Source organism: Seriola aureovittata, chromosome 19, assembly GCF_021018895.1.
Source record: "Seriola aureovittata isolate HTS-2021-v1 ecotype China chromosome 19, ASM2101889v1, whole genome shotgun sequence".
Taxonomy (NCBI): domain Eukaryota; kingdom Metazoa; phylum Chordata; class Actinopteri; order Carangiformes; family Carangidae; genus Seriola; species Seriola aureovittata.
Window position 1 is genome coordinate 13,421,233 of NC_079382.1, and position 17,543 is coordinate 13,438,775.

A 17,543-nucleotide genomic window follows, 5' to 3' on the forward strand; every position below is an offset into this window, starting at 1 on the left:
CCTTTAATTGTGACAGAGTGGGACCTCATTCTTTCCTCCCCGTCTTTGCTGCAAACTACACCGGTCAAAACAAGACCCGATTATTTTTAGACTACACTACACAGTGCATCGGCCACACAGTACCACGCGCTATAATATAAGCTACAATAGCCCAAGCCTGCCATGCTGAACGACTGAGGACATCTAGTCAAGGCTGCAACGATGTTATTCAGATTCGGTGTCATTCTCACTCCGGAGTCTTACGATGTAGAGGTCTTTGTTTTGGGGTCGCGTACGGAAATGGGCCACTGGGACCCGAGCGGAGCGGTTCAGATGACAGCCTCTCACAAGCTTCTGTCACCACATGAACCGAGTCTGTGGATCGGCGACGTGAAGCTGTCAGAGCCGTTTAAAGAGACACTGTGGTTCAAGTTCATCAAAAGAGTCAGAGGCACAGGCACTTATATCTGGGAAGGTATATATTGTGCAGCAGATGTTGCCGCGTACACAAGGACGTTGCTTATAAAAATGTCAAACTGATTTAATGTAATTCCCAACGAAGGTAAAGGGGCAAAAGACGAAAACAACTCCGCCATGTTTGGTTCATATTGCGTAATGTATCCTTACCGCCACATGATGGCGGTAAAGTGACACTTAGCATTTACCAACATGATCACTGGCTGATTCCTCTGCACCTGTAGTTACATCAGTCTGCTTATATCAGTGATGTAAAAGTTGCAATTCCATAGTGTAAAAATACTACATTACACATTATATAATATGTGATAATATTGCATATTATATTACACACACACACACACACAAGTCCTGCGCTCAAAATTATACAAAAGTATGTTATAAATATCAGTAGAAGGATTTTTAGATTGTTCTATTATCATAATAGAGTGCTATATTATTATTTAAATAAGATTACTGGATTATTCGTATTGATTCTTTAACATCTCAGCAGCACTTTGAGGTGGAGTTAGTTTTACTACTTTATATATAGCTGGGTTGTTTATAAATATGCAGCATTTTTTATGTATTTGCTATTTATTTAAAATATGCAAAGTAACTAGTTGAGTAACTAGTTACTGTCCCTGCCAGATGAATGTAGTGGAATAAAAATATTTCCCTCTGAAAGCATTATGTAGAAGAAAATGGAAAATATCAGGAAAATTACAAATACTTCAAAAGTAAATGCACTTTGCTACCCTCCTCTCCTTGCCTCTACTCTCCTATCTGATGCTTAAGCAGTTGTTTTCCTGTTTTATTTTGTCCCTCAAAAAAATATATAGGCAGCCTCTAACTGTGTTTAGGAGAGACATCTTTAAAAAACATCTTTATGATTACTCTGTCCTAAATAATTGAGTAATTGGTCACTAACTTGCTAAAAGGTTGTCCTCTTTCTCTCCAGGTAGCGGTTCAAGCCATGACAGGTGGTGTACATACGATGAGAAGAACATGGTGGATGGAGTGTACTGTCACCCGATTGGTCACTGGATAGAGGAAACAGGACACACAGATGAGATGAAACATACCACCAACTTTTACTTTGGTGTGGCTGGTCAGAAGGCCATACATTTTTCCAGGTAATACAATAAAAGCATTCTTTGCATAATGTTGGATGGGGATGCTAAGAGTGTCTAAATTTCATGAAGAGTAAAACATGTCACAGTTCCAGCTAAAAGATTTTCATAGTTAGTAATTTGGCAGCCTGACTTATTGTAACTTACTGTTAAAGGTAGGCAGCATGGCTGGCATTATACGGGAATCCTGCAACATGAAACTGCTGAGGTTTACTTAAGCAAGATGCATGCCAGCATAGAGCCTCTGGGTGTTTTTTTATTGATGTTGTTGCTACCGTCATCATTGTTGTTGGGTAGGTCAACATAGTATTAAGACAGAGAAAACAAACAGGAATACTGATATTTTTGATAATATATTTTTATTGTTTTCACAGCCCATCACCTGGATCATTGAAACATGACACCCCTTACAATCCTTTGCAGTCTCTGTACTTCATCCCATTCTTTTACCTGAACATTTATGATCAATGAAGTGCCATTAGGTGACTGTGCCAAGCCAAGAAATAGTCTGGCACATGACACCCCATAAAACCCCAATTTGTCATTTTTACACTTTGGCCTAGTGTTGTGTAAACAGACAAGATAGAACTTGTCGATTAGTGAGGTTTACCCTTGGACAGAGCCAGGCTAGTTGGGATACCCCTGTGCCTTTCTGCTAAGCTAAGCTAACTAGCTATTGAAGGAAGTTTCATATTTACTGTACAGACACAAGTATGGTATATATCTTCTCAACTAACACTCATCAAGTAGGAAAACAAGTATTTAATAGATATTCCAAAATACTGAATTTTCTGTTGTGATTTTCAGTTATTTGGACATTTATATATTCTTTATCTTACATCTGCAATTTACACTGAAAAAAAGCCCTAAACTAGCAAACAAACAAAGTACCCATCTCGTAGCCTGTAGTAAATACAGAGATCCAATAAAATGCGATTTTTGTTAGAAGTTTTCTGCCTTTGTGATATGAAATCTGATGTGTACCAAATTTAATGATACTAAAAATTAATAAAAAACAAAATCATTAAGTTCCCTGGGGCCAGGATCAAATCAGCTCCTCTTTTCTTATTTTTCTTTCAGTTTTCAAACACAACCGATCTTCTTTCATAAGGCTTGTACATTAATCTACAGTATGTTCTCAGTGTAAGCTTAAATTCTACTTTGTCCTTATATTCAATTCCATCAGAAAAAATGCTCCTGCTGTACTTCAGTGACCTGTAAAAAGGGCAGGGGAGTCATGTTGTACTGGCGGGTTTTTTTTATGAAAACTGCAGCACAGACAAAGCCTCAGTCACCCTGTTATGCCTTATCACTCCTTTGTTTTTTAACCTTGTTCTCAACCATTTAGTTATAATCGCTGTCTGTCACTTTGACAATGATTGTTCTTTAAAAAAGTAGACCACTAGCAGTTGTATTATTACCTACTCAACTTTGTTAGTGATCTCAGTTGAAAGGAAAGGTCGTTCATTTTTATTTTCAAGGCAGCTCATACAGTAACTGGCTCATTTTGCATAAGTGATTGATAGTTACTCTGTGTCAAAGAAAAAAGTCTTATGGTAGACCTACTCCTTAATATATATACATTTATTTTTTTATTTTCTTTCCTATTCATAAGTATATTAGAAAGTGAGACTGGCAATGACTTTGGCTAAATTCAGTCATTTACATCTTCAAGGTCTAATCGTTGCATAAATCAATCATTTCCTAAATCATTCACTCTGTACTCCGGTCAAAATAGAGCTAAACTTTTATCGCATAATTTACAGTGGGATCCTTAACAGATACTCTGTTGTTTCATTATTATAAATGTTCCCCGCAATGTACATTTAGGAAATCCAACACTCCTTGCCCATTTCTGAATCATTTGCTACACTCTTTAGCACATTCGCAGTATAGCTCTAGAAATCCCAATGTCTGTTGAGCAGTCACCTCAGTCAGTCCATCATTTTGGTCCAGACTGAAATATCTCAACTGTAACTTGGATAATTATCAAATTTTGCACAGACATTCATGGTGCCCAGAGGACAACTCCAACTGACTTTGGTGATGCCCTGACTTTTCCCAGTGAGCCACCATGAGAATGACATTTGTGGGTTTTAGTGAAATGCATCAACAACTATCGAGTGGATTGTTGTGATATCTGGTACAGATAACCATGGTGCCCAGAGGATGAATGTTTGTCTTTGGTCAGTCATCCAATGGGTTAAATAAACAGTCCACCACCGTGTTTTATGGTTTTACTGACCATTGCACTACCCTCTGAAATACCTGCCTCTCAGACCATAATCACACATCTCTGACATAACTTTTAGGATTTTGAAGTTCAAGCAATGTTAAAGCATGAGCAATAGTGAAAGACAGGCTTAAAGGGGTAAATGTAATTTGCTAAATTTCTGGGGTTAGATGCAAGAAAAAAGTGATGGTTTGGAGGATGCATGTTCATGTTTGAATGAAATCTATATATTGGGCCTAAAAAGAGGTTAGCAAATAACCACACACAACATCCATCATGCACCAACCTATCCATGCATGCCTTCCTTTTGTAAGGCATATACACAGTGCCATGGTATACCAGGAATGGCAATAATTTACCACAGACCCCGAAAGCAGTAAGTATATAACTTGCATAAGAATGAGGAGGCTTGGCTGGTGCCATCAGGTTTTAATTTGTGTCCAAAGACCTTACAAGGCTTATGTCAAGGACCTATGTTCAGTAGGAGGCACTGTGCCCTTGTATCATGCCTATTAATAGCTTTTTAAATTAGTCTCTCAGACCTTGCGTCCGTGTAGCCCCAAGTATGATTCACACTCACCTCTGTAGTAAATCACTACATGAAAAAGAGACTTTAACGTACTTTTAGCCGCTGCCTCGTCTCTTGTGCTCATATACAGAGTAAAAGAGGCCTAAGGGTAATACAGCCATTTTTGTAATGAGTTTTTCTTATCGTTGAGCAAGTGGGGTATTTCAACATGTTGAGATGTTTGTTTTTCAGTCATAAGTAAAGTTTTTAAATCAACTTGGGACAACTAAACACTAAAGACAAAAAAGATATCCTTTTCAAAAATTAACATATAATCCTGCATTATTTAGTTAATTATGCAGTGTATGAAAAGACAATGTAAAACAACAAAACCATCAACTAGCATCAACATTTCTCATATTTCCATTTTACTGTACTAAAAGAGAGATAATAAGAAAACATTTTGTTTGACATCAAAATAATTCGAATTTTTATCTTGACAGAGACTGATATTGAAAGTAAAGCTAGTGTTATATTTTCCACATCCGCGAGTATGCGTGGGTCTGCGAGGGTCCCCTAGGGTCCATGTGACGTAAATTTTGTTATCAGGTGTACCCTCCAATTTGTTGTGTCCGCAAGGACCACAACAGTCTGTATGGCAACAACTACAAGGGCACCAACTGTGCATGCACTCTTCTAAGCGGACTAGAATGTAGTATAATAAAAAACATATTACTACACATCCCTAGTGTCTGCAGCTGTTCGTGTACATGTCCAAAAGGGAGTATAATTGTAGCCTAAGAAAAATAAGTGTATAATTTTTCAGTGGAAAAACAGTTAATTCACCAACAACAAAGCCATTTTGCAGGTATTTTTATGTAAAAAGAAACCCCCCAAAAAAACAGAGGTTATCTGGTAACAGCAAGTCAAGACCAGAGACTTTCACTGCACTGCCACTCTGGAACATCACAGATTAACAGCGTCCTTTCTTCCTTGCATGTGTCACCTCCTCTGGTTGTTGACTTTATGCATGCTAATGAGCAATAAATGGAGCCAGCCTCAGACCATAGTGTTCAGGAGGAAAATTAGAGGGATAAAACATCATTGCTATGAGGGAGAGAGGGAGGAAGGTAGCAAAAAACAGAGAGAGATGAAACCTTTTGCTTCTTAGTGACCTACTAAGCTTGCCTCTTATCTGTCTGTAATACAGATTTCAAAAAACATCTTAAACGTGCTACATTATCTCAAGTTTTTAAACCTTGCTTTTGAAGGGTATAGCCATTCCAATCCTGTGTAATCTGATAATATTCACTTTGGCATTATCTTGCAAATTCCTTTGTGTCTAATCAGTCATTGCCTAGACCTCACAACAAATTTTCAAAATGCATAATATACTATACAATAAGGACTTAATCATAAATTATTAATGCATTCCTATTTAATGCCCCCAGGGTGCTATCACGTGTTTGGCTGGGCAGCTGCCCTCGACAGGTCGAACATGTGACAATCAAGATGAAACATGAATTGGGCATTACTGCAGTGATGAACTTCCAGACAGAGTGGGATGTGGTGAACAACTCCTATGGATGCAGACGCAACGCAGAGGAAACCATGACCCCAGAAACCATGATGCATTTGTACAAAGACTGTGGCCTGGTGTATGTGTGGATACCCACACCTGACATGAGCACGGAGGGTAAGAAGAATTTTATGGAATTAATTCAGTAATAACAATAGTATTGAACTGAGTCAGAGTGATGGAGCCGACAGTTTTGAGTTGTTATGGAGGCAATGTCTTCCTCAAAGACACTTTGGCAGTGCACACGCTTTAAGCTCTAAACTTACTCATTATGCCAAGCTTCACCGTGCTGTTTTTTCACTTTAGAAAGAGAGCTAGATGAATGCAAGAAACACACCTCAAAAGGATCTGTAATTGATGAAATTATAGCCAACCATGAAGGTCATGGGGTCATAATTCTTTACCATTGCCAGTGTAAAGAATTATCTATAAAGTATAGAATCTCATGCATTGTGTTAGTCAAAAAATAAGTGTTATTTTTGCTTCTACATTGAATTTAAGCAAAGAAAAAAAGTCAGAATTAATCAAAATAGTCTTGAGTGTGATCACTTTCTGAGCAAGTCCCTGGAAACATTTACTGTATATAGTGATCTTACTACATGTGCACCTCTTGATACTTGCAGTTCATTGCTGACAGTATTGTATTTTGCTCTGTCCAGCAACCTGCACAATAACTGTGATAAATGTACTTTTTAAGTATGCATGGGTATGCCTCTAGGCAAATAACTGCCAACAGTCATTTAAGGTACTATATATTATAAGTTTCTTCTCCACGGGTGATGCAAACTGGTAAATACCCAAGTTAATCCAAACAGGTCAGAGTATGTTACAGGATAAGTATTGTGATATTCTATTTTTCTTAACATCAACAAAGCCTACTAACAAGTATCATATATGTATCAAAAGTCTGATTATTCATCTGTGCAAGAGGCCTCCATTGTTGACTATAAATGATAAAAAATGCATTGAGCATGAGCAAAATTATTGCGTTAGGTTACATGTTTCTTAACTCTGAGTCAACCTCACATACACCTTCCTGATTCTGTAAATATTTACTGGAGCACCAAGCCTTTATTAATCCACAGTAGAAAATAGTTCCCCAAAAACAAACCATTTACTTCAGTTTTAATAATGTTTCTTAAAAACTACAATACCCAGTTTTGGTTTATTATTTATCCCTTTAAAAAATGTAGAAAGCTTAAATACAGTATGAATTAGTGGGTGTGAGTGCCACAGACTAGGCAAACCAGAAAGTATTGAGATGTATTTTCATGAGATTCATTTAGATAAAAAAATATAGAATATCGCCAGCCCTCTCCTTTAAGTGTATTGTGTGTTTCTCTCTCCTTATACAGGTCGTATCAGGATGCTTCCTCAGGCTGTATTCTTGCTTCATGGTCTTTTGGAGAATGGTCACACTGTCTATGTTCACTGTAACGCTGGAGTAGGCAGGTCGACGGCTGCTGTGTGTGGCCTGCTAATGTACATCCTTGGCTGGAGCATGAGGAAGGTGCAGTACTTTGTTGCAGCCAGGAGGCCAGTAGTGTATATAGATGAGGAGGCTTTAGTCCAGGCTCAGGCTGACTTCATCCAGAAGTTTGGACAACTGCGACCATCCATCTCTTACCCAGAGACATGAGAGTTTAGTGTCTTTCTACTGTGGTCTTCAAATTTCAAGAGGAAATTTACAATTATGGAAAGCTCCAATGGAATGGACTTTTGGAAGCTAAAATGATTCCTACATAAATATATTTAGTCAGCGTGAAAGCAGCAAAGTCAAATAACCCGTAGCAAGAAAATTAACCTCTACTTAAATCTCATGTATGTAAATGACCCCCCTGGTTCATCCTGAAGTATCTGGAGAGAGTTCTACTGGCTGCCAGCATAGATGTTGCAAGCAATTAATTCTGCTGTTGTGTGTTAGCTTTTAACTTCAGGAATTACTCTCTGCCATTTTGCACACACAGTCACAAATTATGCACTTGGAGTCAACCGAGGACACTATTAGTAGTTTTCAGTAAATGTCTGCAGGGGTGTTTGGGAAGACATTTTCTTTTAGCCCTTTTTGTAATCATTAATTAATTGAGTTGACATTTTGAGAAGGCAACTTTCAGCTGATGTGTTGAACAGCAACGATTGAGAGGAGGATTGAAAGGGAAGCAGGTTAAGGATGGAGGAATATAAACTCTTTCTCTTTCCACTGTTGCTATTGCATGATTATATATCATTTAAGAGAATCCCCTTTTCTATTTCAGAGTAAAAAATTGTCCTTTTTTTTGGGAGAGAAGTCTTAATGCTGCATGAAAATGGCAGACCTTGTGAAAGGAACAAATTCCTAAAATGATAATGCCCCTCCATCTCTGTCAGACAGGTTTTCTGCTCCCAGACATCGAAGAATACAGCTCCGCCCCATCTCTCTCAAAGAGCTTGATAGCATTTCATCTTTATTTATTTATCCGACAAATGTTATTCCAGCCAATCTCCTACATAACAAAAACAACATCCCTGCCAGACCATTTTAATGCATACATAATAAGACATTATTGGAATACTGTTTGTTGTCAGTTTTGAACTTCTGCCTAGACTCTTGTTGAGAATATATTGCGTTTTTAAGATACAGTGTTTTTGTTACCTGTCCCTTATTTGAGACAGTTAGTGGATTAGCGAAGAGGGAAGATTCTTCTCCTGAAGCACAAGTCTTGTCATTACCTTTCAGTAAGTCTCTGCAGAAGACAGCACCTTAAGACGGTGTCTTTGGGGATGGATTGGTGGATTGAGCCATGCATATGTGCTAGGGGAAGTGAATTATCATGAATTTCTAAACGTGCTAAAAATAAAAACTGAATATAAAATTATTGGAATACTTTTCTTGTTTTAAGAAGCAGAATGTTTACAGGTCTGAAAAAAATGTGCCTGCCTACCATGTGCCATGCTGGGATTTGTCACTTAATGAATGCAAATGTAATTGGTAAACATGTTGCATTTATTCCCCTGGGTCGTTATCAGTGATTGATGTTATCAAGTATTTGTAGTCCAGGATCTGTCAATCACCTACACCAGTTCCCCTAGATCCTTGCATTCAAATTAGAGTAGGTATTATAGTGCATTTGCAACAGTCACTTCTGTACCAGATACCCGTTTTATATGGTGCAAAAGATTTTCCACAAACATCTAAAGTTCTATTTCAACCAGAATGTGCATTGAGAATACACTATGTACATGTGTTGTGCTTATTGTTTTAGCTTGCATTGTCCCTCCAAGCCATCAATCTGTATTTATTCCCTCTGCTTCTCCCTTTACAGACATTCATTCTGTTGATTTAAAGCATCACAGACCTATTCTTTAAATTTGCTTCTGAAGTACAACTTCTATTTATCCCTTAATGGATCCATCAACTGAGACTGACCATTTTTTAAATTCTCTGCTTCAAGGTGAAAAAATGTTTTGAAAAAAACAAACATTTCATAAATAAAATTCTTTTAAGGTGTAAATCAGGGGGTCTTGGTGATGATAATGTATTTGTAAAACAGATTAACATCAAGAATTATTCTGACAGTATCTGAATATCTCTATTGTCCCGTCATTCATATCCAAAGTTGATGATTATACTTTAAGACATTTTTAGTGTAGTCCTCACTATTCATGGCCTGTATATAAAATAGTGGGATGACCAGCATACAGAGAGTCACTAAACTATATAATCTACTAGATTACTATATATATATATATATATATATATATATATATATATATATATATATATATATATATATATATATATATATATATATATATATTTTACTATATTGGAATCTTTTTCAAGTTGCAAATATTCAGGATACACAAAATAGACTAAACCTAACCCTATAATAACTGAACGATTTGAGCCATTCATGATAGGGATGTTAATCAAAAGGAATCTTACATCCTTCCTGCACTGTTAAGGATACACCTACAGCCGGAGCAAGGCAGGCAGCTGGGCGTAATATTAACTAATATTATGATTATGTATTTTAACAGGCACATATGCTATGACATTTTTTCTGCTGTACATCAGTGTCTGTTTCATCCGGTGAATTAAAATCGGCACATGTTTGTGACAGTGACACAGCGTAGAGACAACATCCAAGAAGAAAACAAAATACCAGAGCTGAGCCCAGAATTTACTGCCAAACAACATCAACAGAATGTCTGAAATGGCAAATCTCGCCAACTGCAAAGATTGTATCCCATCACTGTTAGCAGTATAAATAATACCCATTAGTGTATCAAAGATGGCAAGTACCCCAGACAGCCCTGGCATCCCAAGCAGCAGGATACTATAGACTGTAGGCAGATCCACTTAATTTTCACATTAACCTGAGTCTTGCCACTGCTGGAAAATCACAAGGAAACAAGTGTGTCCAAATCATTAGGGCTGGGCGTCAAAAATATTATAGTAATATATATATTTTTTCATATTGATTGAAATAAATAATTACCAATATATACTGTACATGTCATACCATTTATGCAGAAGGAAACATTCAGCATATTTGTTAGAGCTCAAAGATAAGTAAGTTAGAAAAGTAACATTTTGTTGAGTAACAGTGAATGTAAATATACCTTTTGTTTGTTTAAAAGAAAACTCCACAGGATACCTTTTAATTTGAAGTGCAAAGGGTATAATGAGTATAGGATTGTAATAAATGTACTATGGTTCTGAACTATCATTTATTTTTGAATTAATAGCGTGATACTCGCCACAGCCATAAAAATTGGTGTAACATTTTGGCCTCAACAAGGAAACAGCAACAATGCTTTTACTAAAACATCACACAAAAGATCAAATTGTTATGCTACACATATTAGCACTGATGCTGGGAGATGTATTTACTTTTATGTTCCACATAACTGATATAAATATTGACTCACTTCACTAAAATGTACTATGCATGTTAGCAGTCTTTGGGCTTTACACATACTCTGCTGGATGGGGGATGAATGTTTCACATGATGGAAAAGGTTGGTTCTAGTCTCATCAGCACCAGTTGCCTGCATATCTTGCAGCAGATATCCATTTGCTGTTTATCCAGCTTTACATGTCCGAACTATTTCCAAATCACCAGCGTTGAGTGATCAATTCACTGCAATTTCCTCATCTTGTGTGGATGTCTGAATCTCCTTTTACAGTTCCAACAATGTGTTCTGTTTCCCCTTTTTATGGCCATGCACAATCAGATATGTAAGCCTATTGCTGTAGCCTAATAGAGTGATTGGGCAGACAAAAGTTGATCGAAATGCATTGTTTTATCACCCAGTCCTACATATCATCATTAAAAATATGAAACTCCAACAGCGTGAAAAAATTGGCTCCTTAATGCTTAATGTTATTATGTATTTCTAAACAAATCTTGTACTATTACAAAAAATTAGCTGTGAAATGCATGCAGGTAGGATTACTACGTGTATGTTGGTTTCCCTAACTATTCAAGTTGTACCCTACACCATGTGACTCCTGGCTTTACTATACATTACTGCCAATCAAATTCAGTTTGGTTCAGACACATAATCACGTACAGTGGAATAGTAACACTCAGATAGCAAAAGGAATGACCACATACTGATTAAATATAATAAAGAAAGCAGAGTCCTGGGTCTTAAAAGTCGTTGTGAAAGTTGCATATGAACTATGAATTACGCAAATATATCTCAACATTGTAAAGCTGCCCCTGAATTGAAGATGATCAAGAACATCTTATTTAGATTTTTTGTGAAATGGATCCCACATAATGAAACTATTACCTCCTGAACAGATGGTGCTCCACAACTCACATGTTTAGCAATATTACATTCTCCACATCATACAACTGTATTTGTGGCTGAAACCTTTGCTAGAATCAAAATCTCTTTAAATTCATTTATATATGGAGTATTACATGATTTATTTGTTGAAGAGAGCAAAAAGACACACATGCACTATGCATGACACCCAAAGTGAAAGTATACAACACAAGTCAAGTGTGTACAGTAGAGTATATCACCCTGCATTCCAAGATAATTATTTTATATTCTATGGCTAAATAATTCTCAGCCACTGCATCATTTCATCCAACAGTTTGGTATCAAAGCAGCAGACATTCAGTCCACATTTTGCAAAGGCTCATTAAACGTCCTACTGCTTTATTTTGCATATCTGTGAGATGGATGAGCAGAACTATTCAAAGTCAGTAAGGCACACTACTCACAAGAAGAAATTATTTGTTTACTTTCTGTATTAGAAATAATTATCTAAACACAGCCAGTCTATTTAAGCTTTGGAGAGTGAATTGCCCAACAAGCCTTTAGTCTTCTGAGATGCATGATGCTTTGAGCACGAACTCTGCCCTTTGAAATACTTACTATTCATCTTCCATGCAGTTCTATTAGCTTGACCACTCTGCACTAGGCATTCATTCATCATAGAGAGGTAAAGCTTTTTCACCTGCACGGACAATCCCACAAGTCACACATACAAAGACCCACAAATGATTTATATGCATCACGTCCGTCTGGGCACCCTCGGCCAATTTACTTAATAGATTCCAAGTCCAGCTATATCATTTGCATGGTCTTGGCTCACTATGTGCCTAAGAAAAATCCAGCAATGAAGACATTGCTCTTGACTTTGCTCCCGGGCAGAGCTCCAGTCACCCTGTCAGATATTGACTGTGGAGTACCGACTATAGCTCCAGATTTACAGACTTATTCTACCATGTATGTTTCAGTAGCTTGCACCAGCAGCCCATCTTGTTGGAGGACAGGTTTATCAATGCAGTTCAAGAACATTTGACTATGAGGCATTCAGTGCAATTCGAAAACAGGCATGAATAATGTTGCACAGTTGGAACTACAATAAAAATGTCCATAAATCTAGGAGGCTGCAGTGTAACATTGCTGAATAATAAATACATTTGAGATTGAAAGATGTAGAGTCACTGCATGAAGCTGGATAGCATTTCCTAATGTCTGTGTCATGCCAAAATATGCATGTATTCCTCCAGACAAACAACCACACTAGACTTAATAGATATGAATTATGTACAGGCTCTGATATATGTAGGGATACTCACTCTGAATTTTTTTCCTGACTGATAGCCGACGCTCATTAACTGTTTTTAACCAAGATTAAAAGTTTCTATTTACAATAGAGTAGTATCTGTAACCCATTAAAAAACACAGGGGTTAGAGTGGACTGCAACGACCCGGAACATCTAAACAGAGAGCGAGACGGATAAGCACAAAATGGACAAAAACCCCACCACACAAGGCGATGGTCCAGTCCTCCTAACTTCATTGTTGCAGAAGAAGCACAGTCCCACTTATCCAGGGACATGGATAAAGCTCTATGTTATAAATGTATGAGGTTATTATAAAGATCAGCTCAGTTCAGCTCAGATCAGATCAGTGATTAAAAAAAGAGCAGAGGAGCAGAATCGCTTCTTGACTGGTACAGAGAAATGCACTTCTGGTGTGAACAGCCAGGCTACTGTGCAACAAAGAGTCAGACTGGCATTAAACCTCAAAATTAAATAAACAGTCCTGGTTTACCTCAGTCCTCAGCATAGCAGACAGCTTGTCTACGTGTTTTTTATCAAGAAATAGCAACATATCAATATGCTGTAGGGTAAGGCTGGTTTACAGTCTGTAAATTGTGAGACTCATGGCAGAGAATACACACTCAGATGGCACTGATGTTCCAGGATATTTTAACTGCTTAACTAATTTAAGACCTAAGTGAAGTCTGGAGAATGGTCAGCATTTGGCGAAATGCAAAACCTGTTGGAAATGTTAACCATTCTCCCCATTTACCTCCACTATAGCAGTTCAGAAGAATGCTCTGATCAAAGAGCCATTTTTGATGAAACAAAAGATACAGTGAGGTTTATTGGAGTGTCAAGCAACTTAATTTTTTATCAATGTGGTCCAAGCTGATTTCATGATGTGGTGATAGCAACATTCAAAAAGTCTGGTGGGAGTTGTAGTTTGTAATTTATGAGAGACCTTAATCAAAAATCTTGCAGTTTTCCCTCATAAACTTTGCAAGCATTGCGTTGTTACAGTAGCTGGGTAGTTTCACTTATGTTGATATATGAGGTGGGTATAGAGTTAGGAAGAGAGAGCCATCATAACATCCACCAGAGCCAATTGGATGGATTGTCCAAGCAGATGACATCTGTGAAGCTGGTCTATTGGCCAATTGAACTTTAATGCATTATTTGCAGCCTGAGCCATTCCCTTAGGAGCTAGTGGCAGTAACCTACTGATATTCAATAATATCCAGCCTTTGTCTCTGAGGGACCATAACAATGACTGGGCTGATATATGCAAACTCGACATTTCTCAGACTGAGTGAATACAATCTGAGAATTGTTTATTGCTGCAACACATAAACATTGCATCCAATTAATTTCCTAATCAGTTGGTGGGCTTTTGCCTTTATTGTGGGTGCACTTTCCTTTTTTATCAAGAACCTTACTGAGATTTGAGTTTGGGGCGCTCTGCTGCCCTTTCCATTATGCATTTCTTTTTTACAGATACATTATACCATAAACCTCTCTTTAGAAAATCTGCAAAAACAGGACATTTTGTTTGTCACACATTACCTATTTATAAATGTCTTAACTTGGACTTTTTCCATCAGAAAGCATAAGCATATGAGTGTTTGAGTTTAATGCTACAAAGTAAACATCAACATTATTAGAAAACTGCTGTTTTTTGTTTTTATGTTTGTTTTTATTGTTGTTTCTAATGTTTCTTGATAATTAGCTTTTTTAATGGTGTAGATTTCTATGCATGAACTGAATGATTGGATTTGAAATTCCTGTTTCAGTGATTGGAAGGTAGCTTATCTACATTTAAAAGCTTTGGCTGATAAATGTGTGCTGTGAGCTTAAGTGTGTAGGTTTTGACAAGACTAATCTTTGTCACACAAAGATCGCTTATGCTCTCATTACATGCATGTCTGAAGTTATTTAAATTAATGGCACCAGACTGTTGTTCACTGTTGCTAGACTCCAAAGAGATTTTTAATTTAAAGACACAACCCCATGCATTATAGATGGATTGTTGGTGGTTGTAATGATGGCCTCAATTTACGACAATCAAGCACTGCACTCAATTTAAGCACATTACTGTTCATCACAGAGAAAGGAAGAGTGGTGGGTAAGAGAAAATGAAAAATGGGTGAAGTAAGTCATTTGCTTTGACAAGTCCGCACCACAGCCAGTCACTGTGCAACTGTACTGACTGGCTTCCTGTAAAATCCATTTCTTGCTGTCAATACCTCTGTTGTTCCCTCCATCTTCCACATTGGCACTGCCATTGATCAATGTCAGCAGGACAGATTCTGATATGAACAAGGGAGGGGGATACATAGCTGTTGAAGCATAGTGAAGACTAAGAGTAATTGTGTTTCACTGGAAAAAGCAAAGCAGTGTAAGGGTTGTGTGTTGGACACAAGCTCTGACTGGTGTCTTTATGTGTACTGTCATGAAATGTTACTATGATGTATCAAATTCTGCAGGTTTATATGGATAGGATGTCATTTATCATGCTCAGGACAAACTCCAACACTTCAAAGATAGACGCTGGGTTCAGTGACCTTGGACTTGGCTAATAGAGATATATCCCAATCAATAAGCTCCATCTGTTCCCTGGAGCTTTGCTCTTGGTCTATGCACACACTCCTGACTGGACTCTGTATTTCACTCTACTTCTCCATCTCATTTCTCACATAAGAAATAAGGCAAAGATCTGGAGTCACACAGAGGATGAAGGAAACGTCCGAATAACTGCCGTATGAATTATTTTTGATTAAATAAGAACTATCACTGATTGATAGCTGGAAACTAAAGTCACTTACTAGGTGATTATAATCTTATTGATTATTGATCTATATTTATTATAGCTATAAAGAAACTACCAAATCTAAGGTTTAGCAGCCCTTGTTTATCTGTTTACAAGGACAAATGGGAAATTGTTAAAGGACCATAACAGTGGTCTTGTATGAATTTGGCCCAATATCTTGCAGGCATTAATGTTTTCAAAACGGTCCTTAGTAGTGTATTAAAGGACACTGCAATGTACTAAAGTGATACGATAGTTCCTTAAATTTAATAGGAATTGATTTGTTTAACCACTATCATACCTGCATTGTTTTTTGTGTTCTAATCAAGCTAAAAGGGTTTTGATTAGAATATTAATCAAAATTTGGACCCTTGAATGATTTATGATGCAAGGTCTTTGTGTGCAAGGAGGAAAGATGTGGTATTTTTTTTCATGCCACGCTCCAATTTACAGCATAATAAATCTGAGCCTCAGATTGCCTAAAATAGTATCATTAAACCTTTGGTGGTGGGAACATTCAAAACCACTTCTCTCCGATTATGAAGGTGAATAGGCACGTTTGACAATTTGACAAAACAATCATTCAGATGTCTATGCACTCCAAATCATGTTTAATGCGTTTTCCTTTCAGTCCATTTTTGTAAATTGTCTCCTGATCCACTAATCCATCATATGGTTTTGCAGTAAACAACAGTGGTAATGTATCATAAACAAATGAGATCTCTCATCTCTGCATGTGAAACGTATGTGTGCTGCTTGTGTGTGTCTGTACGATCTGTTTGTATTCATATTTGTCATCCTGCTCAAACTAAACAAGATTGGACAGGTATACATTACGTTGTGAAAGGAGCTCATTTGAAGATGTTTTTAGCACGTAATTAAGCTGGCTAGCCTTAAGAGAAGGAGAACAGAGATTGTGTGGCCATGCATGATAAGTGGTCCTGCCTCCCTAGTTTCTTTCCCCCTGCCTGAAACAGTGATGCCAGATGCCAAGGCTGACAGCTTAGTTAACATAGTAATCATGAGATCAACAAGCACTAAATGATCCAATGAAAGAAATGTCCATCATGTTAGCATAACTCTACAGGGAAAAGGCTGCCATGTGATCTGTAATACTGGTTTACTCTGAATTTTTGATCATTAACTTATGTTTGTTCACAAATACCATCCTCTGCCTGATAATGGAAACACCGCTGCATTCATATATAGTATGCTTTGTAAGTAAGAATCCAAATCAGAATGATTACATTTGCTTAACTCAATGCATGCACAGGACACTGTCACTGTTTTCAACTTTGTTTACTTCACTCACATCTTCTCTTCATTTTGTTGTGGTATCAACAATTTGGTCAGTGCCAAATAACAGTACATCCTGAGATTTGATTAATCTCTGCACCCACTTCTTGTGACATTTTATCTGCAATATTTTAAAACAGAGAGATTTCCCAGATGACAGCTCTAACAAAACCATGTTCCAGAATGTCCTTTTTCAATTATTAATCCTTGAGGGGGCTTACTAAGGAAAGGAGATCCTACATGACTGCCCTGATCCCATCTGAAGTACCAGTATGCTTGAGGTGTCCATGATTACAGTGAACAAGCAGGCCACTAGGGGCAGAATGGTGACCTGCAGTATGCTGACAGGGGACAGAGTGGGACTATAACCTGGTTCGTCACCCTCCTCACCCTTAGACTATTTGACGTGGACTCCCTGCCAGAACAGATAACATTTACTACAGAGCAGTGAACAACCCAGCACAGATGGACCAGAGTCCAACACACAATCAC

At 37.5% G+C, this 17,543-nt stretch overlaps 1 protein-coding gene across 1 annotated transcript; it reads left to right on the forward strand.

Moving 5' to 3' along the window:
* The first annotated feature begins 53 nt into the window (after nucleotides 1-53).
* epm2a (EPM2A glucan phosphatase, laforin) lies at nucleotides 54-8,743 on the forward strand. Its single transcript, XM_056405191.1, has 4 exons — nucleotides 54-454; nucleotides 1,397-1,571; nucleotides 5,761-6,005; nucleotides 7,244-8,743. The coding sequence occupies exons 1-4, from the start codon at nucleotides 202-204 to the stop codon at nucleotides 7,525-7,527; spliced, it is 957 nt and encodes a 318-aa protein (XP_056261166.1). The 5' UTR covers nucleotides 54-201; the 3' UTR covers nucleotides 7,528-8,743.
* Nucleotides 8,744-17,543: the final 8,800 nt, after the last annotated feature.

What these genes read in the sequence shown, in the direction of transcription:
- epm2a (XM_056405191.1), top strand. Translation starts at nt 202, where the DNA reads ATGTTATTCAGATTCGGTGTCATTCTCACTCCGGAGTCTTACGATGTA. An exon ending in AGGCACTTATATCTGGGAAG is followed by an intron (nt 455 to 1,396) that starts GTATATATTGTG and finishes CTTTCTCTCCAG; the next exon opens with GTAGCGGTTCAAGCCATGAC. An exon ending in ACCTGACATGAGCACGGAGG is followed by an intron (nt 6,006 to 7,243) that starts GTAAGAAGAATT and finishes CTCCTTATACAG; the next exon opens with GTCGTATCAGGATGCTTCCT.